General features: G+C 42.8%; 1 protein-coding gene across 3 annotated transcripts in view; it reads right to left on the bottom strand.

Moving 5' to 3' along the window:
- Positions 1-311: 311 nt before the first annotated feature.
- ASB11 (ankyrin repeat and SOCS box containing 11) overlaps positions 312-21,989 on the bottom strand; it is a 30,878-nt gene continuing 9,200 nt past the window's right edge. For 2 of the 3 annotated variants that reach the window (XM_021680736.1, XM_021680749.1), the window contains exons 3-7: positions 19,214-19,321; positions 15,444-15,594; positions 12,452-12,586; positions 10,716-10,907; positions 312-436 (exon numbers count right to left, since the gene is read on the bottom strand). In XM_021680736.1, coding sequence (XP_021536411.1) covers positions 312-436; positions 10,716-10,907; positions 12,452-12,586; positions 15,444-15,594; positions 19,214-19,321 — 711 coding nt within the window. The remainder of the gene's footprint in view (positions 437-10,715; positions 10,908-12,451; positions 12,587-15,443; positions 15,595-19,213; positions 19,322-21,989) is intronic. The other variant, XM_021680742.1, reaches the window with a different exon arrangement.

Genomic DNA, 21,989 nt, shown 5'->3' with positions numbered 1-21,989 from the left:
TTGACCCTTAGATAATTAAAGAGCGTGAATCTTCAAACATAGATTATTTTCACGCCCCTTCACAGATTTTTAAAGTTTCTTAACAACAACAGCTAAAGACAAAAAGGCTCCTGGTTGCCCCTTGGTTAATGAGAGCATTAACCAGGAGTTTCCACTCCTCAAGTGTTCCAGTTCATCGGGGACCTACACTAACTGCTTTAGCTCATTCAAAGATAGATAGAGTCTAGTGGTTGGGCATCTACACTAGGTACCCTGGATACAGCAGGCAACAACCTGCTTATTTCCAAGTATCTTCCCTCGGCCAGCTGGGGCTACCGGTATAGCAGGAATCTTTCCAGCAGCTCCGGCAGATGGAGTTCACGGATGGTTTGATGACATGCTCGACCCAAGCACTTCCGAACACACAGGCGGCAGAGCTGGGAAAGAGCAGGTGGGCCTGGGGAAAAAATTAAAATGTGTGAAGCTCAGGGCAGTGGGGGTGGGGGAGAAGGGGAGACCAGAGGACTGGAAGAGGCTGAAATGTTCTACAAGCTTAAGAGAGGCTGGATCTCTACATGGATTACAGAGTGATGGAGCAGACATTAAATACACACAGGGACCCCAGTTTGCCCCCCCCCGGGTGGGGACACATTTAAGTTGACCCTCTAAATGTAATTGTATTAGTGATATTGAAGAGTGAAGCTAACCAGAGGCAAGCCAGGAATGAAGCGTGAGGCCTAAAGGGAATTCACTTCATGTCCACAGTAGCCAAACTATGGAAAGAGCCCTGATGTCCACTGACAGAGGAATGGATAAAGAAGATGTGGTGTATGTATACAATAGAATATTACTCAGCCATCCAAAAGAAGGAAATCTTGCCATTTGCAACGATGTGGATGGAACTAGAGGGTAATATTATGCTAAGTGAAATAAGTCCATCAGAGAAAGATGAACACCATATGATTTCACTCATATGTGGAACTCAAGAAACAAAACAGATGAACATAGGGGAAGGGAAGGAAAAATAAAATAAGACAAAAACAGAGAGGGAGGCAAGCCATGAGACTCTTAACTCTAGGGAACAAACTGAGGGTTGCTGGAGGGGAGGTGGGTGGGGGGAGAGGGTAACTGGGGGATGGGCATTAAGGAGGGCACGGGATGAAATGAGCACTGGGTGTTGTATGCAACTGATGAATCACTGAAGTCTACCTCTGAAACTAGTAATACACTATGTGTTAATTAAATTGAATTTAAATTAAAAATTTGAAAAATAAATAAAGGGAATGCACTCCATTCATGCACTGTATGTGCCAATGAATGTGATAATATCGGCTGAGGAGAAAACCTGAATGGAAGCACTGAGCAGGCAGGAGCCTGAGACAGAGCTGCCAAGCAAGGGCCAACTGCCGAGCGGGTGTTGGGGTCTGTATGGTCACAGAGGCCTCCTAGACTTCCTGGCTCTAGCTGCTCACGAGTTGGTGCTGGCTGGGTCCCAAGTCCTACTGGGAGGGACCCTCCATTTGCGCCAGGCTCCCAGCTCAATAGAGGATCTAGAGAAAGGACCCAACTTGCTTAACCCCCATTATGCCCGGGAACCTCAGTCTCAAGGAGGCTCATAGAATCATCACACCCATGGCTTTGAGTGGCTGAAGGAAAGTAAGGGGAGCCAAAATATGGTTGAGTAGGACAAATGAGGTTTGGGCTGGAACACTACTTATACCGAGGCGTTTGTAATTTCCCATTATTCCCTAACCTGACTGTCTCGGTAAAGAGATCTTCAATTAGACCTGTGTGGTTACTGGATGACACAAGGTTGTCCTTGTCAAGAAAATCCTACTGTAGGGGCGCCTGGGTGGCTCAGTTGGTTAAGCGACTGCCTTTGGCTCAGGTCATGATCCTGGAGTCCCGGGATCAAGTCCCGCATCGGGCTCCCTGCTCGGCAGGGAGTCTGCTTCTCCCTCTGACCCTCCTCCCTCTCATGCTCTCTGACACTCATTCTCTGTCTCAAATAAATAAATAAAAAATCTTAAAAAAAAAAAAAAGAAAATCCTACTGTAATAGGATCCTGCACCCCATGAGAAATGGCACACTGCCTATGCAAATAGCCAGGTCACATTTGATTTGATGTTTCCAAGGAGCGTCCATGTGATAGAAAGAGCAAATAATTGCCCTCAGTTAAAATCTTGGGAAGCAAGAATGGAAAGCATCTCTACCTGTCACCCAAAGCTCCTCTGGAAAACAGTAATGCAGATAGACTGTCTAGTTTGCCTACAGAAACTCAGATACCAGAGTGAACTCTGACAGAGCTGGTGTTCATCCTTCTGGATGAAGTAGCTGTATTTATGACAACAGAGGACAGAAAAACTCGCTTAAAAGAAATCTAAATGGGGGGGCGGAGGAAGATGGCAGAGGAGTAGGAGACCTGGATTTCATCTGGTCCCAGGAATTCAGCTGGATAGGGATCAAACCATTCTGAACACCTACAAACTCAACAGGAGATCGAAGAAAAGAATAGCAACAACTCTTTGAACAGAAAAGCGACCACTTACTGGAAGGTAGGACATGCGGAGAAGTGAATCCGAGGCGATATTCGGGAGGATAGACAGTGGGGGAGGGGCCTCCGCCAGCCACTACGGGCAAGTGATAGAGCCGCGGAGCACAAAATCGGAACTTTTAAAAGTCTGCTCCGCCAAGGGACGTCACTCTGGTGGCTAAGTGGGGGGTGGAACCCTCCGGGACAGTGTGGTCTCAGGACCCTCGGGGTCACAGAAAGACCGGGGGTGCCTGAGTGCAGCAGAGCTCCCAGGTATGGGAGCGGGGAAGCCGGCTGCAGAGACGGAGCCGGGGCGCAGGCTCTCAGCTCGGGGTTGCCATAAACCGTGATCCGCGGCACAGTCGGGCCACTGCTCCTCCAGCAGGGACCCAACAAGTGGCAGATCCGGGGAGACTCCCCTTCCTCCCCCGGGAAGAGAGGTGCGGGAGCGCACCGCAGGGATCTGCTGGGTTTGGAGACTCCACACGGGGTCGGGTGCCGGAGATACAAACGTGCGGTCACAGGCCGGGGGAGCACAGAGTGTGGCCGGAGAACGGGGAGACGGGAGTGACTGACTGCTTTTCTCTGGGGGCTCACTGAGGAGCGGGGCCCCGAGTTCTCGGCTCATCTGGGGCGGAGATTGGGAGGCCGCCATTTTCACTCTCCGCCTCCAAAGCTGTACGGAAAGCTCGCAGGGAACAAAAGCCCCAGAGAGCAAACCCGAGCAGATTACTTAGCCCGGACCAGGCAAGGGCGGGGCAATTCCGCCTCCAGCAAAGACATTTGGAAACCACGGCAACAGGCCCCTCCCCCAGAAGATCAGCGAGGACAGCCAGCCAAGACCAAGTTTACCGATCAATGACAATGGCAGAACTCCAGCGCTAGGAGAATACTGCACATAGAATTCATGGCTTTTTTACCATGATTCTTTAGTCTTTCAAAGTTAATTTTTTTTTAACTGTTCTTTTTTTGAATTTTTCTTTTTCCCTTTTTCAACCATCTTATCAATCCCTTTTTTAAAAAATATTTTTTATTTTTCATTTTTAGTGTCATATTCTATCCCTTCATAGTAGCTACCCTTATTTTTGGTATATATATATAAGTTGTTCTCTCTTTAAAATTTTGAGATACAGTTCTTCTAACAGATCAAAATATACCCTAACTCTCTACTGTATGGCTTTGTTCTAGTCTCCTGCCTGATCACATTCTCTCCCTTTTTTTTTCTTTTTTCTTCTTTCTTTTTTTTTAAATCCTCTTCTTTCTTTTCTCAACCAACTTCTTATCAATTCCTTTTATAAAATCTTTTATAATTTTCATCTTTACAGTCATATTCCATCCCTTCATCATATTAACCCTTATTTTTGTACATATATAAGTTTTTCTTTCTTTAAAATTTTGGGAGGCACTTTCTTCTAACAGACCAAAATATGCCCCAAATCTAGCATGTGGCACTGATCTATGCACCAGCCTGATCATATATGATCATATTCTGTTTTTTTGTTTTGTTTTGTTTTTATCTTTTTCTTTTTCTTCTTTTTTTTTTCTTTTTCTTTTTTCTTTCTTTCCCTTTCTTTTCCCCCAGGTTCAGGTCTTTTCTGATTTGTTTAGTGTATATTTTCTGGGGACATTGTTACCCTGTTAGCATTTTCTTCTCTCATTCATCTATTCTCCTCTGAACAAAATGACAAGATGGAAAAAATCACCTCAACAAAAAGAACAAGAGGCAGTACCGACTGCCAGGGACCTAATCAATACAGATATTAGTAAGATGTTGGAACTAGAGTTCAGAATGATGATTTTAAAGATACTAGCTGGGCTTGAAAAAAACATGGAAGTTATTAGAGAAACCCTTTCTGGAGAAATAAAAGAACTAAAATCTAACCAAGTTGAAATCAAAAAGGCTATTAATGAGGTACAATCAAAAATGGAGGCTCTAACTGCTAGGATAAATGAGGCAGAAGAGAGAATTAGTGATATAGAAGACCAAATGATGGAAAATAAAGAAGCTGAGAAAAAGAGAGATAAACAACTACTGGATCATGAGGGCGGAACTCAAGAGATAAGCGATATCATAAGATGAAACAACATTAGAATAATTGGGATCCCAGAAGAAGAAGAGAGAGAGGGGCAGAAGGTATATTGCAGCAAATTACAGCAGAGAACTTCCCTAATTTGGGGAAGGAAACAGGCATCAAAATCCAGGAGGCACAGAGAACCCCTCTCAGAATCAATAAAAATAGGTCAACACCCTGACATCTAATAGTAAAACTTACGAGTCTCATAGACAAAGAAAAAATCCTGAAAGCAGCTCGGGAGAAGAGATATGTACCTACAATGGTAGAAACATTATTGGCAACAGACCTATCCACAGAGACCTGGCAGGCCAGAAAGGACTGGCATGATATATTCAGAGCACTAAATGAGAAAAATATGCAGCCAAGAATACTATATCCAACTAGGCTGTCATTGGAAATAGAAGGAGAGATAAAAAGCTTCCAGGATAAACAAAAACTAAAGGAATTTGCAAACACAAAATCAGCCCTACAAGAAATATTGAAAAGGGTCCTCTAAACAAAGAGAGAGCCTAAAAGTAACATAGACCAGAAAGGAATACAGACAATATACAGTAATAGTCACGTTACAGGCAATACAATGGCACTAAATTCCTATCTTTCAATAGTTACCCTGAATGTACATGGGCTAAATGCCCCAATCAAAAGACACAGGCTATCAGATTGGATAAAAAAACAAAACCCATCGATATGCTGTCTTCAAGAGACTCATTTTAGACCCAAAGACACCCCCAGATTGAAAGTGAGGGGGTGGAAAACCATTTACCATGCTAATGGACACCAAAAGAAAGCTGGGGTGGCAATCCTTATATCAGACAAACTAGATTTTAAACCAAAGACTACAATAAGAGACAAGGAAGGCCACTATATCATACTTAAAGGGTCTATCCAACAAGAAGATCTAACAATTGTAAATATCTATGCCCCTAACCTGGGAACAGCCAATTATATAAGCCAATTAATAACAAAAGCAAAGAAACACATCGGCAACAATACAATAATAGTAGGGGACTTTAACACCCCCCTCACTGAAATGGACAGATCATCTAAGCAAAAGATCAACAAGGAAATAAAAACTTTAAATGACACACTGGACCAAATGGACTTCACAGATATATTCAGAACATTTCATCCCAAAGCAACAGAATACACATTCTTCTCAAGTGCCCATGGAACATTCTCCAGAATAGATGACATCCTAGGTCACAAATCAGGGCTCAACCAGTACCAAAAGATTGGGATCATTCCCTGCATATTTTCAGACCACAATGCTTTGAAACTAGAACTCAATCACAAGAGGAAAGTCAGAAAGAACTCAAATACATGGAGGCTAAAGAGCATCCTACTGAAGAATGAATGGGTCAACCAGGAAATTAAAGAAGAATTAAAAAAATTCATGGAAACCAATGAAAATGAAAACACAACTATTCAAAATCTTTGGGATACAGCAAAGGCAGTCCTAAGAGAAAAGTATATAGCAATACAAGCCTTTCTCACGAAACAAGAAAGTTCTCAAATACACAACCTAACCCTACGCCTAAAGGAGCTGCAGAAAGAACAGCAAATAAAGCCTAAACCCAGCAGGAGAAGAGAAATAATAAAGATCAGAGCAGAACTCAATGAAATAGAAACCAAAAGAACAGTAGAACAGATCAACGAAACTAGGAGCTGGTTCTTTGAAAGAATGAACAAGATTGATAAACCCCTGGCCAGACTTATCAAAAAGAAAAGAGAAATGACCCAAATCAACAAAATCATGAATGAAAGAGGAGAGATCACAACCAACACCAAAGAAATACAAACAATTATAAGAACATATTATGAGCAACTCTATGCCAGCAAATTAGATCATCTGGAAGAAATGGATGCATTCCTAGAGATGTATCAACTACCAAAACTGAACCAGGAGGAAATAGAAAACCTGAACAGACCTATAACCACTAAGGAAATTGAAGCAGTCATCAAAAATCTCCCAACAAACAAAAGCCCAGGGCCAGATGGCTTCCCAGGGGAATTCTACCAAACATTTAAAGAAGAATTAATACCTATTCTTCTGAAACTGTTCCAAAAAATAGAAATGGAAGGAAAATTTCCAAACTCGTTTTATGAGGCCACTATTACCTTGATCCCCAAACCGGACAAAGACCCCATCAAAAAGGAGAATTACAGACCAATATCCTTGATGAACACGGATGCAAAAATTCTCACCAAAGTATTAGCCAATCGGATCCAACAGTACATTAAAAGGATTATTCACCAAGACCAAGTGGGATTTATCCCTGGGCTACAAGGTTGGTTCAACATCCGCAAATCAATCAATGTGATACAATACATTAACAAAAGAAAGAACAAGAATCATATGATCCTCTCTATAGATGCAGAAAAAGCATTTGACAAAGTACAGCATCCTTTCTTGATCAAAACTCTTCAGAGTGTAGGGATAGAGGGTACATACCTCAATATCATAAAAGCCATCTATGAAAAACCCACAGCGAATATCATCCTCAATGGGGAAAAACTGAGAGCTTTCCCCCTAAGGTCAGGAACACGGCAGGGATATCCACTATCACCACTGCTATTCAACATAGTATTAGAAGTCCTAGCCACAGCAATCAGACAACAAAAAAGAAATAAAAGGCATCCCAATCAGCAAAGAAGAAGTCAAACTCTCACTCTTTGCAGATGATATGATACTTTATGTGGAAAACCCAAAAGACTCCACCTCCAAACTGCTGGCACTCATACAGGAATTCAGTGAAGTGGCAGGATATAAAATCAATGCACAGAAATCAGTGACATTCCTATACACCAACAACAAAACAGAAGAAAGAGAAATTAAGGAGTCGATCCCATTTACGAGTGCACCCAAAACCATAAGATACCTAGGAATAAATCTAACCAAAGAGGCCAAGAATCTGTACTCAGAAAACTATAAAATACTCATGAAAGAAATTGAGGAAGACACAAAGAAATGGAAAAACGTTCCATGCTCATGGATTGGAAGAACAAATATTGTGAAGATGTCAATGCTACCTACAGCAATCTACACATTCAATGCAATCCCTATCAAAATACCATCCACTTTTTTCAAAGAAATGGAACAAATCATCCTAAAATTTGTATGGAATCAGAAAAGACCCCGAATAGCCAGAGGAATGTTGAAAAAGAAAAGCAAAGCTGGCAGCATCACAATTCCAGACTTCAAGCTCTATTACAAAGCTGTCATCATCAAGACAGCATGGTACTGGCACAAAAACAGACACATAGATCAATGGAACAGAATAGAGAGCCCAGAAATGGACCCTCAACTCTATGGTCAACTAATCTTTGACAAAGCAGGAAAGAATGTCCAATGGAAAAAAGACAGTCTCTTCAACAAATGGTGTTGGGAAAATTGGACAGCCACATGCAGAAGAATGAAACTGGACCATTTCCTTACACCACACACAAAAATAGACTCCAAATGGTTGAAAGACCTCAATGTGAGACAGGAGTGCATCCAAATCTTAAAAGAGAACACAGGCAGCAACCTCTTCAACCTCAGCTGCAGCAACTTCTTCCTAGAAACATTGTCAAAGGCAAGGGACGCAAGGACAAAAATGAACTATTCGGACTTTATCAAGATAAAAAGCTTTTGCACAGCAAAAGAAACAGTCAGCAAAAACAAAAGACAACGGACAGAACGGGAGAAGATATTTGCAAATGACCTATCAGGTAAAGGGCTAGTATCCAAAATCTATAAACAAGTTCTGAAACTCAACACCCAAATAACAAATGATCCAATTAAGAAATGGGCAGAAGACATGAACAGACATTTTTCCAAAGAAGACATCCAAATGGCCAACAGACATGAAAAAGTGCTCAACATTGCTCGGCATCAGGGAAATCCAAATCAAAATCTCAATGAGATATCACCTCACACCAGTCAGAATGGCTAAAATTAACAAGTCAGGAAATGACAGATGTTGGCGGGGATGAGGAGAAAGGGGAACCCTCCTACACTGTTGGTGGAAATGCAGGCTGGTGCAGCCACTCTGGAAAACAGTATGGAGGTTCTTCAAAAAGTTGAAAATAGAGCTACCCTACGATCCAGCAATTGCACTACTTGGTATTTACCCCAAAGATACAAATGTAGGGATCCGAAGGGGTACGTGCACCCCGATGTTTATAGCGGCAATGTCCACAATAGCCAAACTGTGGAAAGAGCCAAGATGTCCATCAACAGATGAATGGATAAAGAAGAGGTGGTATATATATACAATGAAATATTATGCAGCCATCAAAAGGAATGAAATCTTGCCATTTGCAACGACGTGGATAGAACTGGAGAGTGTTATGCTGAGTGAAATAAGTCAATCAGAGAAAGACATGTATCATATGAGCTCACTGATATGAGGAATTCTTAATCTCAGGAAACAAACTGAGGGTTGGTGGAGTGATGAGGGGGTGGGAGGAATAGGGTGGGGAGACATTGGGGAGGGTATGTGGTATGGTGAGCGCTGTGAATAGTGCAAGACTGTTGAATGACAGACCTGTAGCTCTAAAACAAATAATACATTATATGTTAAAAAAAAAAGAAGAAGAAGAAGATAGAAGGAAGGGAAGAATGAAGGGGGGGAATCGGAGGGGTAGACGAACCATGAGAGACGATGGACTCTGAAAAACAAACTGAGGGTTCTAGAGGGGAGGGGGGTGGGAGGATGGGTTAGCCTGGTGATGGGTATTGAGGAGGGCACGTTCTGCATGGAGCACTGGGTGTTATGCACAAACAATGAATCATGGAACACTACATCAAAAACTAATGATGTAATGTATGGTGATTAACATAACATAATAATAAAAATAAATAAATAAATAGAAAAAAAGAAAATGAGCTTGTATGAAACAATATAAAAAAAAAAAAAAAGAAAAAACAAATCTAAATCCTGGACCTGGAAACATTTTTGCTGCAGTAGCCGCACCTGGGAACCCGGTGGGTGTACGGAGTCTAGACCCCACCACAGAACTCCTGGATCCAAATCTGCATTTTAATGAGACCCCGGGGTGATTTGTACTCACGGCAGAACTCAGGAAGCACTGACCTAGAAAGTATGCCTACAATTATTGAACCAAGCTTTCCACTTGGAAGGTATAGAAGACGTGAGGGTGGTCTCATAAAATGGAACTGGTGAGTAAAGTAAAACCTGTCTCCCCCAGAAACTGTTTCAGAAGGTTCAGGATTCGGCCAGCATAACATTAAGAGTGTGTGTTCCGGGGTCAAACTGCTTGGCTGGAATCCTAGTTCTTCTGAGGAGTCATACATATGACCTTCTGCAAGCCAGTATCTTTAGGCTGCTCTTTTCCCATTTGCAACTGGGCTAGCACAAGTTACTCTAAAGTTCTCCCTGCTTTTAAGTTTCCACAATTCAGGGAGATTCATCTACTTTTCAAATTTAGCTCAGCGCCTGACACATGCATAACGCTGAATAATTACTATTATTCTTTAAGAGTCTCCCAAGCATACAAATGATCAGTATAGGCTCAGATAATATTCTCTTTCTGTATGGACTTAGCATGGCTCGCTTTTGAATCTGGAATACAGCGCATTTTAGAGACTTGCCTTCTCTCCTCTGGCGTCTGTAGCTCCGTTAGCCCGTGGTGGAAATGGGAGTGAGGCAATGGAGGGCACAGATCCACCTACTCCCTGATCTGGAGAAACCGATCTGGCAAGCAATTTCGCTGTTTAGTCCCGCGTCCGAAATACGCACTCTGTGTCCACCCTACAGCCTCTAGCTCAAGTATCGCTAATTACCCCGAATATGACAAAGCACAGTTTTGGTGTACTCAGTTGCACGCTTACGCCAGGACAGGTGCAGCAGTTCAAGCTCCTCATGGTGAAAACCAAGTTCTCTGATTATTTTCTCGTTACAGAAAATCCACAGGGACATACCAGCCGTATAAATGCCCTTCTGTGATAAGTGAATAGATACAGCCTATAAAATCTCGGCAGCGACGCAAGTGACACCTGCGGCCTGCCACACGCCCAATTAAACAGAGAAAAGGCCAAAGGTAAGACAGTCCAGAGATAAGACAGGAAGGAGAGAGAGCCGACGTGCTTATGGAGGAGAAAGGCCCACCCAGCCCTTCCTTACCTTCCCGGAGCAGGAGTGCCTGCTCCACGCTGCTGTTGGGAGCGGCCAGATCCAGCGCGCTTTTGCCCCCGGCGTTCCTGCGCTTTAGGGGAGCCCCGTAGTCAGCTAGCAGGTGGATGACTTCCACGCTGGACTGCCTCGCCGCCGCATGCAGGGGAGTGTCCAGACGTTGGCCGCGGTCCACACTGGCTCCTGAAGAAAGCAGATGACCACAAGCCAACGCGAAACGTTACCGTGGAAATACCAGGAGCTGCAAATACAGTAGCTAGAGATATCTGCAAAGGTATCTGCAATGTCATGACGTGCTTGACAGATGTTTGGAAATACACGACTTAAGCCCAGAACCTCAGCGATGGCTACTCAGACCACCGCAAACTATTTTGATGAGAAAAGTGAAGAAAGAAATTTTTAGTCATTTAAAATATGTTACTTGCTTTCCCGTATGAACTGTGTGACGAACAAAATTAAATATTTGCAGCTCCTTCTACTCAGAATTATTACTTTGGTTTTTGGCAAAGGGGAAAGTGAAGTTTCTTTAGTATTTCTCTTATTCTGGGCTCAAAAAAAAAAAAAAAAGGTTTCTGAACTACTACAGGGAGTAGTAAATGATGGGGGATGAAAAAGACAAAAAAAATCTTAGAGATAAAAATTCTGATTTAAAGATTCATAGTACAGACTCTACCTTTATGGCAGTAGCTACATTTGGGGAATCTTTTACCAAATAATAGTTCAAGACATTCTACTTTTCCCTGGACTCCCAGTTTTTATTATGCCTTTTAGAATTAAAAAGGTTACTGAGGGGGCACCCGGGTGACTCAGTCGGTTAAGGATCCGACTCTTGATTTTGGCTCAGGTCATGATCTCAGGGTCGTGAGATCGAGTCCAGCATTGGGCTCCATGCTCAGAGGGGAGTCTGCTTGAGATTCTCTCTCTCTCTCTCTTCCTCCGCCCCTCCCCTCACCTCTCAAATAAATTTTAAAATCTTTTTAAAAAAATAATGAAAAATAAAAATAAAAAGGTTACTAAGGATCTTAGCAGGACTGATCTAAAAAAGTCTATGGCAAATGTCTGTTATTTTTGCTATTGGGCATCTTCCTGATAACCACACCTAGATTTCCCTCTGGGGAACCATCCCCTGTGGTTCCCAGTTCATGTGTTTCCAGTGAAGCCCAGCAACTTCAGTGTAGACTGAAATCTAGGCCTAAGCCAATCAGTGCATTGTACTCCTCTGGCCACTATGATTGGCTCAGAGATGGGCATGTGACTCAAAAAGAGCCAATGAAATAAAATTGTTTTTTTCCCACTAGCACTTATGGAAAAGAGACTCTTGCTCTCTCTTGAAACCACCAAGGAGAACCATACCAGGTAAATGGAGCCAATATCAAAGGAAGCAGACATTCATTTCTCTGGAAAAGTTGTTTCAAGCATTCAAACATCAAATACTGTCAGAATTTTGTCCAGCCTGACAAGAACTTTGTCTTTATCTTTTTAAAAAAGATTTTATTTATTTATTCATAAGAGACAGAGAGAGAGAGAGGCAGAGGGAGAAGCAGGCTCCCTACTGAGCAGGGAGCCCGACGCAGAACTCGATCCCAGTACCCTGGGATCATGACCTGAGCCGAAGGCAGACGCTTAACCGTCTGAGCTACCCGGGCACCCAAGAACTTTGTCTTTAAAGCCATGGAAAACCAACAAAGTTAATAGGTTCCTCTCATAAAAAGATTTCTGGAAATTACCTAATTCTAGAAGTTTCTTCACACAGTCTACCCTTTGGTAGGTGCAGGCCACATACAGGGGAGTTCCAAGCTGAGGCAGTTCTTGGTCAATGTTAACGTTATTTGCCAGCAGGATCTCCATGCACTCTCTATGACCTGGTGGGAAAAAAAAGGTAACCTTACTCAAGTAAGGGAAATATTGACTATTTATAGAACTATAGAATTGCTTATCTGTAATGGGCTTTAGAAATAACCTAGATTTTTTTTTAAGCAGAAAAAAATTGGTGGGGGGAGAAATCCTAGAAAACTCCAAAATCAAAACCATTAAAAAGAAAAGCATGCCCATACTTCCCCACTTAAATTCCCCTTTGCAGCCCTTGAGGTACCTCCAACTAGACTAAGGGCTCCAAGGAGCACAGCTGAAATCACTCTCTACAGTGAAGCCACCAGTTTATAAATAGAGGCTGCAGGATGCAGAGGGGTGAACGACTCATCCCATTATTACCCTGAAAAAGCCAGCACTCAAATGCAAGGCCCAGCCCTGATCCCTCTCCATTACAAATCTCTCATTCTCTTCTTCACCCATGTATGGTTGCACCTCCTTATTTTGGTTAACCTGGAAGACACCTCTGAGAATAAAAAGCCTTGAATATAGAATATATTGAACTGCACTTTCAAATCCTCAAATATAGGATATATTTAACTGCACTTTCAAATTCAGTGGCTAACAAGAAGTATGTAGACAAGCATTGTCCTTGGAGAGGCTGCCCAATGAATAGACTTGATTAATTTGCAGCATACGAATGATTTGATCAGGACCAAATACTTCTGAGGAATTGATGGGAGCTTATAAAGAGTGTTCTCTTTGAAGATTTAAGTGTTTTCTTAAAAAAAAATCTTACCATCACTTCACTAATCTTTTTTTTATAAGATAACATAAAAGCAAGCTTCTTCTCAAACCTGGTTGATTTATCACAAATGCTAAATTAAATAAAAATATGCATTAAAATGTACAAATGAGGATCCTATGGATCCAAACTATTTGTTCACATAAGTAAATATTATACTGGGATTATAGCATCAATATGTCAAAGCATGGACTCAGACTGACCTACTCTGTTGGCAGATGTTTAAAAAATCCAGAAAAAATATCTAGTCAGTACCTAAAACTGCCTGGTAAATACAGGGCATCTAATAAACATTTTTAAATAATTCCTGTCCTTTTAATTTTTTTTCTTTCTTTTTCTTTGCAGAAGAAACTGAGCCTGGTCTGAGTTAAATTTAAGTACTCACAACACTCATTAATTACAAAATTAATATATAAATGATTAGCACTAATATAACAGCATCTAAAATAATGAATTTGTTATTTGTTCTTCCATCCTGTGGATGATGGTCCCTAACATGCTTGTAGATACAGAAAAGAATACATAGACACATGAATTGATGTGTTTATGATAAGTATGTATATATTTTGTAGGCACATAGATAGCAAACACTCCAACGTAAAACCATCCAAGTACTGCAGAATTACCTCAGTAATTCAAACCATTCCCAATATTTATCTATTTTTAAATGTTCGGATGGAAATGCAACAAACGGATGAACTTTTACTTCAAATCAACCTTAAAAAAAGTTTTTTAAGACTTTTAGATCATTTCCAAAGTAGACCATTTCCCTTCAACTTAAAGGATGTACTTGGAGTTTGGAAAATGACCAGCATCAGTTATTAATCAATAAATGTTTATTAAATACATGTAAGACATCAAAACCATAGATACATTGAGATTTGGGTCTTTTGTTTCATTTAAAGTAATCCACAAACGGAAAAAACAAAAAACAAAAAACAAAAAAAACCAGACTCAAATACAGGGAACAAACTGCCAGTTGCCAGAGGGGAGGGGAGTGGGGGGCTAGGTGAAACAGGCGATGGGGATGAAGAGTACACTGGGTGATGTATGGAAGTGTTGAATCACTGTTTTGTACACCTGAAAGTAATATAGTACTGTGCGTTAATTATACTTCAACTGTTAAAACATGGGGAAAAAAATAAAAGCACAGAAAAAAAATAATCTGCTACAAAAAAAAAAAAAAATTACCAAGTGACAATGTTTATTAACCTGGGGCAAATCTTTCATTATTGCCTTTGGAAATAAAGACTTTCATCCCCAATTAGACCAGCAAAGATCACTGTTCTACAGTGTTCTAACTTCCCCATTTTATTTATCTCAATATAATAGAATAATTCCACCACTGAGTAACAGAAATGTTGCTCTCTCGGTGTGACTTTTGACAAATGGCCTTGGCCTTTCAGTGATCTCTTCTTGTTCATGTCTAGCGGATGCATAAAGTTTTTAAAGACCTTCACTTTACTCTCTTCGCTCATTTCAAAAGTAACTGAGAATACAGGAGTCTAGAATCAACTTCCAGGTTTCTAATGCCATGCTTTTTAAAGTTGCAATTTCTTTGCAATAACTAATGACCTTGAAGTCAGCAGCTCATCTCAAAAGAGTATATTGCTTGCCGTGGACAGTTATATTTAATCTTCCATTAGGGCTCCTATCAGCCTTGGCTTTCAGACGCTTTCATAATTTATTTTAGTGGCTGATGTTTTATGGGCTTTGGGAAAAGAGCTGTTCTTTTCTAGTAAAGACAGAGACATAAGCAAAAAGTACGACTCATGGAAGTCACCCCCGCAGGCTTGACCGGGCCAGCTGCCCCCAAAACACCAGCAAAGAGCTTCGAGACAGGGCTGCCGAGAGACTGACTCCCTAGGAAATGCGACTCCTGAGACAGAAAACTGTTCCCAGGGCCCAAGAAGGGCAGTTGCATGCCCCACCGGTATTTCCTGAAGATTGAGGGGCTCTGAAGTTGCAGCTCTGGGATTCTAAGCAACACACAGACTACCGGTGAAGGTCTGGGTGTTCCTTGCACGGTGACCCCTGTACCACTGACTCGTGCAGATCGGAGTGAGCCCACCAATGCGGCGTGTGCAATGGGATGGCCCCGTTACCTCTCTTGACTGCCTCGTGGATGGGTGAAGCCAAGTGTGCCTCCGGCTGGGCCTTGGCTCCAAACTCCAGCAGCACGTTGACACACGCAGCACTGCCACTCCAGCACGCATTGAACAGGGGCGTGGCCCCGTGAACCGTCACTCCGTTGACCTAATGGTGAGCAAAGAGACCCAGGGGATTTGTCATTCTTCTCTCACCGTTTCCAAGCGTGTACTCCTGTGCATCTGCAGGGAGGAATTTCCCAGGCCGGTGAATGAACGAGGGAACGCTACATCATTACACTTAATTACGATTTTTAGATACCAGTAGCCTATCAAGTCTTACCTATAAGTAATATTGCAAGTGGGGCAAAATGGGAGAAAGCTTTTCAAATGTATTCATGGGTATTCCAGAGCCTCTTAGGAGCCTCCTAATCATTGAGGGGTTGCCCTACTTGGTGGTTAAGAACATGGCTTCTGGAATCATTAGCTTGGTTGGGTTCAAGTCCCAGCACCCTCTCTTCTATCTGGTCAGAGATCTTGGTTGGAATACTAACTTTCTGTGCCTCAGTTTCCTTAAATGAGAATCATAAAAGAATCTACCTCATGAGGTTATTGGGTGGATCAAGTGAGTTGTTACGTGTTAAACACTTAGAACATTGCCTGGTGCCCAGTAAGCATTTAAGCATTTGCAACAACAATTATTTTCACTTCCCATTAATAAGGATCTGACTCCCGCTCCCAATCATGAACAAACATGGCAGGAACCAAAAATGCTGGAGAAACCAGGTCCTCAAATCTGTGCTTGCAAAAAAAAAAAAAAAAAGAGATCGAGATCAAGCCAAAGTCACAAAGAAAATAGCCATCAACATGGTGTTTCCAACGACCCTTGCTGCCTTCCAAGGATGTGGGAGCCATCTTTGAGTATTAGCAATAGATTGGAATGAACATCAGGGAACCAAGTCATTCGGGTGGAGAGCCTCTGACAGGATTGAAATGGAGGACAATGAAGGCTTGATGTCAAACCATTTGCCTTAACAACTGAGTATATATGCTTGTGATAATCAGGATCCTAAATTTTCTTGTTTCAGAAACCAAAAAAAGGGGGCGCCTGGGTGGCTCAGTTGGTTAAGCGTCTGATTTCGGCTCAGGTCATGATCTCAGGGTCTTGAGATCAAGTCCAGTGTATGGCTCCCCGCTCAGCCAGGAGTCTGCTTGTCCCTCTCCTCCTGCCCCTCCCCCCGCTCATTCTCTCTCTCTCTCTCTCAAATAAATAAATAAAATCTTAAAAAAAAAAGAAACAACAAAAGATATTTCTCCACAGTGCCAGGATAGCCCCTGTTAAATTGGAAAGTTAAAGAGGAGATGCTAAGGTGGCGGAGACAGACAAGGACAGGGCAAAATGTGTGTGAATTCATATAGTCTAGGGATTTCTAACCTATTTACATTTTTCCCGAAAAAGATTTGGTGGGGCTGGTTTCATTTGATTTGTTTTTACTGAGAAGCATCCTCATCCTCAGTCCCAAAGCCTTCAAATTTGATTTCCTAAGTTTCTCAGTTCAGGTCAGCAAACATTTATTGAGCACCTATTAGGCACCAGTGTTTCAGAAGCAAAGGCAAGGAAGACAATTGCCTCTCCAGGATCGGTTGAATTCTATCAGGGAAGACCCACAGAGACAGAGATGATTTTGATACAGTAATGGGAGCTTTAGATCACTCTAGGAGCAAGACAAAAGAGTAGCGACTTGAGAAGTATTTCGGAAGAAAATGAGCAGGCTGTGGGGATTAGTTAGCGGGGGAGAGGGAAGATCCAGACTGAGCCCAGGTTTGGAAAGGGGGAAAGCGGGGCTGTGTCTCGCCGGGTCTTGGAGACTGGGCAGGCCAGAGGAGGGCTGGTCCCTGAGGGAAGAACATCCTAAGCACAGTTTCAGATGCACTGAATTTGAGGCATCCACAGGGCTGCCAATTGTGAGGAATTTTCTACTGATGGACCAACGTTCTTTGATTCTTCCTCTCCTTCCGATTTAAATGTTAAATAATACAATATTTATCAACTCTTCCCTCATAAGATTGCCAAAACCAAGGGACCGTGTCTTACTCTTTTCTTTGTCCTCCACAAAACCTCCCAGTGTTGTACCAGCACACACTCCTCTACAACCCGATGTTGTTTGCTCTTTTCCACCAACAGAAGGAAAGGGTCCTCTGGGGCACCTGGCTGGTGCAGTTGGTTAAGCATCCGACTCTTGGTTTGGGCTCAGGTCATGGTCTCAGGGTCACGAGATCGAGCCCCGCATTGCACTCATCGCAGAGTCTGCTTGGGTTTCTTTCTCTCCCTCGCCCTCTGCCCCTCCCCCCACCTAAAATAAATAGATAAATCAACAAATAAATCTTTAAAAAAGGGAAATGGCCTACACCCAACCTCACCCTCATCATTACACGTGAATTGACTAAGTGGTAACCTAATAAAAATACACGACCACTATGGCATCAGGAACATCGCTTTGCCTAAGAAAGACTTTCATATTCAGTTCTACATGTAGAAACCCAACTTCCACATAAAATGCTAAGAAAATCTCCTGTAAGCATTTAAAAACATTGCAGCTCATGAAACAAAGAACACAGGGACTGAATTTAAAAACCAAAATTAGCGGGGCACCTGGGTGGCTCAGTTGGTTAAGTGTCTGCCTTTGGCTCAGGTCGTGGTCCCAGGGTCCTGGGATCGAGCCCCGCGTCGGGCTCCCTGCTCAGCTGGGAGCCTGCTTCTCCCTCTCCCTCTGCCTGCCGCTCCCCCTGCTTGTGCTCTCTCTCTCTCTCTCTGTCCAATAAATAAATAAAATCTTTTTTAAAAATTAGCAACAAAATGATAGCTGGAAACTAAATAAACGTCACTGAGATTTTCAAAAGTTTTAATTTTACAATTCTACTGTGATATGATTATTACACACAGCACCTCAGCTACTCCTTAGCCTTGAACTAAGGATATTGGGTGATGTGTGGCAGCATTGAATCACCATATTGTACACCTGAAACTAATATAACGCTGTATGTTAACTACACTGGAGTTAAAAAATAATATAAAAATAGGGGCGCCTGGGTGGCTCAGTCGTTAAGCGTCTGCCTTCGGCTCAGGTCATGATCCCAGAGTCCTGGGATCGAGCCCCGCATCAGGCTCCCTGCTCCACGGGAAGCCTGCTTCTCTCTCTCCCACTCCCCCTGCTTGTGTTCCCTCTCTCGCTGTGTCTCTCTCTCTCAAATAAATAAATAAAATCTTAAAAATATATATATATATAAAAAAATAAATATACAAAAGAAAAAGAGAAATAAGGGTAGAATTTTAAAATAAGATAAAGTTAATTCTGTTGGATTTTTTTCAATGTATTATTTACTAAAAGCTCATGTGATGATTTTGCTCAAGGAAAACAGTTGGTTTAGGGTGTTGCATTAAGAGTGTTTCTGTTGTTGTTCGTTTAATTTGTGTTCTTTCCAACGTTTCCCAATCAATTTCCCAAGATCGGTTTTCAGATAACTTCAGTTCCAGTTGCTCTTTTGAAATTTAGCATCACAATTTTCAAAGATTCCTGTGAATTACCTCATTGGAATGTTCGCCCACGGGCACAGAGGCTGAAGAGGGGAGGGACCCGCAGTGTGTCAGTGGCTCAGGAACGTGCATGCAGACAGGGCCAGACCTGCCTACACCCCCAGGGGGTGCACCGTCTGGAAGGTAGCATCTCTGTAGACGCTAGCAGGTGCACCTGGGCAGAGCCGCGGGGGGCAGGGGGGGCAGGACTCACGTGCGCGCCCTTTTCCAATAAGGCTTTAGCGCAGGCTACGTGGCCTCCAAGGCACGCCTCGTGGAGCGAAGAGACCCGGTTAATGGTCACGAGGTTCACGTTGACACCCTAGAATTTGGAGAGAAGGGGTTAAAGGCTGCATTAGCGATAGCAATGGCAGCCACTCCGGGACTTCAGAGTACAGAGTCAAGGCACACGGATCTCCTAGGACGCGAGTACCACAGGAGCAGCACTGCTGGGGGCCGCAACTCCGCTGCGTCCCAACCCTCATCCCAGCCCAGTCCCAGCACGTCCCCGTCCTCTTCCTGCCACCCTCCGCCTTCCTCGTCTCAGAGTCCATGTGACAGATGACAAGATCAGCGTAGCTGTTGGCCCACTCTGACCTCATGCCCTGATTTTCACAACTTGGCCCTTACCATTGCCCCCACCCCATCCCGCCCCATGGTGACCACTTTCTGTCTGGGAAATAAGTTAGGTCCCTGCCAGGTCCCCCTTCCCAGCCCAGTTCTGCTTCTGATTTCCTGCCTCCTCACTGGCCCGTTGAAAGCTTCCAAAACCTAGTGCGTGACCCTGAACCCCAAACCTCAAACCCCTACCGTCTCCTGCCAGACCTCCCTTGACGCCCAAGACTGCCGGTCCCTTCATCTTAGGGCCTCTCTATGCCTTCTTGGTCCTGTCCACTCTCGTGTCCTGAGTATGATGTCATTACTCGAGAGCTGTGCTATAGATTTCAAATTGGGTATTTAATACAATTAGAAAAATCTTGTCCTTTGCCTATATAGGATTTCCTTTTAAGAAAATAAGAAAAAGCAGGCTAGTCCACAAGGTGGCAGCAGTGCACTAGAAAAAAACTTGCATCTGGCTGGCAAGCGGTCAGCATCCCTGCATTTCTGCATGTGTAATGCTGGACCGGCCTGAAAGACCATCTAGAGTGAATGGCCTCCACTGTGCACGAGGAAATGGAGAGGCAGAAAGCTCAAATTATTAATAAGACTTAAGGCTCCCCAGCAGTCGATGACAGCCAGATGACTCAGAGTCAGGAGCTCCTGATGCCTGGTTTAATGCTTTACTCCACCCCACTGTATGTGAAATAAAGTAAAAAATAAAATAGAATAAAACATTTTTCACTAGGGTGTAAGGGTGAAGAAGCAGGCCATGCACTGTGAAAAAGTTGAACTTCTCTCTGAAGCACGCTCCTCACACATTTAAGCACACCAGTTTACAGAAACCAACATGCTTATGGAGTATAGTTAAAAATAAAAAGGGGCACCTGGGGGACTCAGTTGGTTAAGCATCTGCCTTCGGCTCAGGTCATGGTCCCAGGGTCCTGGAATCGAGCCCCGCATTGGGCTCCCTGCTCAGCGGGAAGCCTGCTTCTCCCTCTGCCCCTCTCCCCTCTCATGCTCCCTCTCACTCTCTCTCTCTCTCAAATAAATAAATAAAATCTTAAAAAATAATAAAATAAAATAAAAATAATGAAGTAGTAAAGGCAATGTGGGATCCTGGATCGGAGCCTGGGAGAGAAAAAGGACTCTGTGGGAAAACAGGTGTAATTCCAATAGTCTGTAGTTTAGTTAACACTATTGTACCAATGTTAATGTCTTAGCTTTGACTGAAGTACATGCTTATGTATGATACTAGCACCAGGGGAAGTTGGGTGACATGTATGTGGGAACTGCCTGCACTCTCTTCACAACTCTTCTTTAAAATTATTCCAAAGTTAAAAGTTTATTAAAAAAATACTAATAAGGGGCGCCTGGGTGGCTCAGTCGGCTAAGCGTCTGACTCTTGATTTCAGCGCAGGTCTTGATCTTAGGGTCGTGAGTTCAAGCCCCACACTGAGCTCCATGCTGGGTGTGGCACCTACTTAAAAAAAATACTAATAGAAGTGTTGAGGTGTGGGGCTGAGAGGGAGGAGGTGGATGCAAGACTTTTCACCTTTTAATATCACTTTAATTTTCGAACTATGTGAATATATTACATATCAAAAATAATCAAATTTTAAGTGCTTAAAAATAAATAAGCAAGTGATAAAAATCAAGTACAAAATCCATTTGATCATTACTGGGCAGTACTGTTTTCCTTTTGCCTCTACTTCTTTTTTTTAAGATTTTATTTATTTATTTGACAGAGAGAGACATAGCGAGAGAGGGAACACAAGCAGGGGGAGTGGGAGAGGGAGAAGCAAGCTTCCCGCGGAGCAGGGAGCCCGACGCGGGGCTCGATCCGAGGACCCTGGGATCGTGACCTGAGCCGAAGGCAGACGCTTAACTGACTGAGCCACCCAGGCGCCCCATTGCCTCTACTTTCTTAAGAAGTAACCCAACTCGTGAAAGAGGAAGCCAAAAAAAAGGTGTGCGTGTATGCATATGTGGGTGTGCGTCACGCACACACACAGAACAGTGCACCCAGCTGTTTAAATTCAAAATGATAAAGAAGCCAGTTTCGGTGATAGCTAGAATGTGGAAAAAAGATGTAATAAATCACCTCCTCTATACACACGTAGACTCTAAAACAAAGTAAATGGAGCATGTACACTTTCGTTCACTCATTTGACAAATATTTAGTGAGCCGTTATTCATTGTTCAAGGTGCTGGGGATAGTCATCAATAAAAATAAAGTAGCCTTAATAACTAAGACTTTAATAAATCTTCCCAAAGGAGTAAGATTTACCCATGTCAACCTATTGTAATGTTTGCTCTTGAGATACTGTATCATCCCGGTAGGGAGTCTCTAAAATGGCTCCTGGTGATCCCTGATTCCTGGTTTTGGCTCA

This window comes from Neomonachus schauinslandi, chromosome X, assembly GCF_002201575.2.
Source record: "Neomonachus schauinslandi chromosome X, ASM220157v2, whole genome shotgun sequence".
Lineage (NCBI taxonomy): Eukaryota > Metazoa > Chordata > Mammalia > Carnivora > Phocidae > Neomonachus > Neomonachus schauinslandi.
This window is presented reverse-complemented; position numbering and strand designations above follow the sequence as displayed.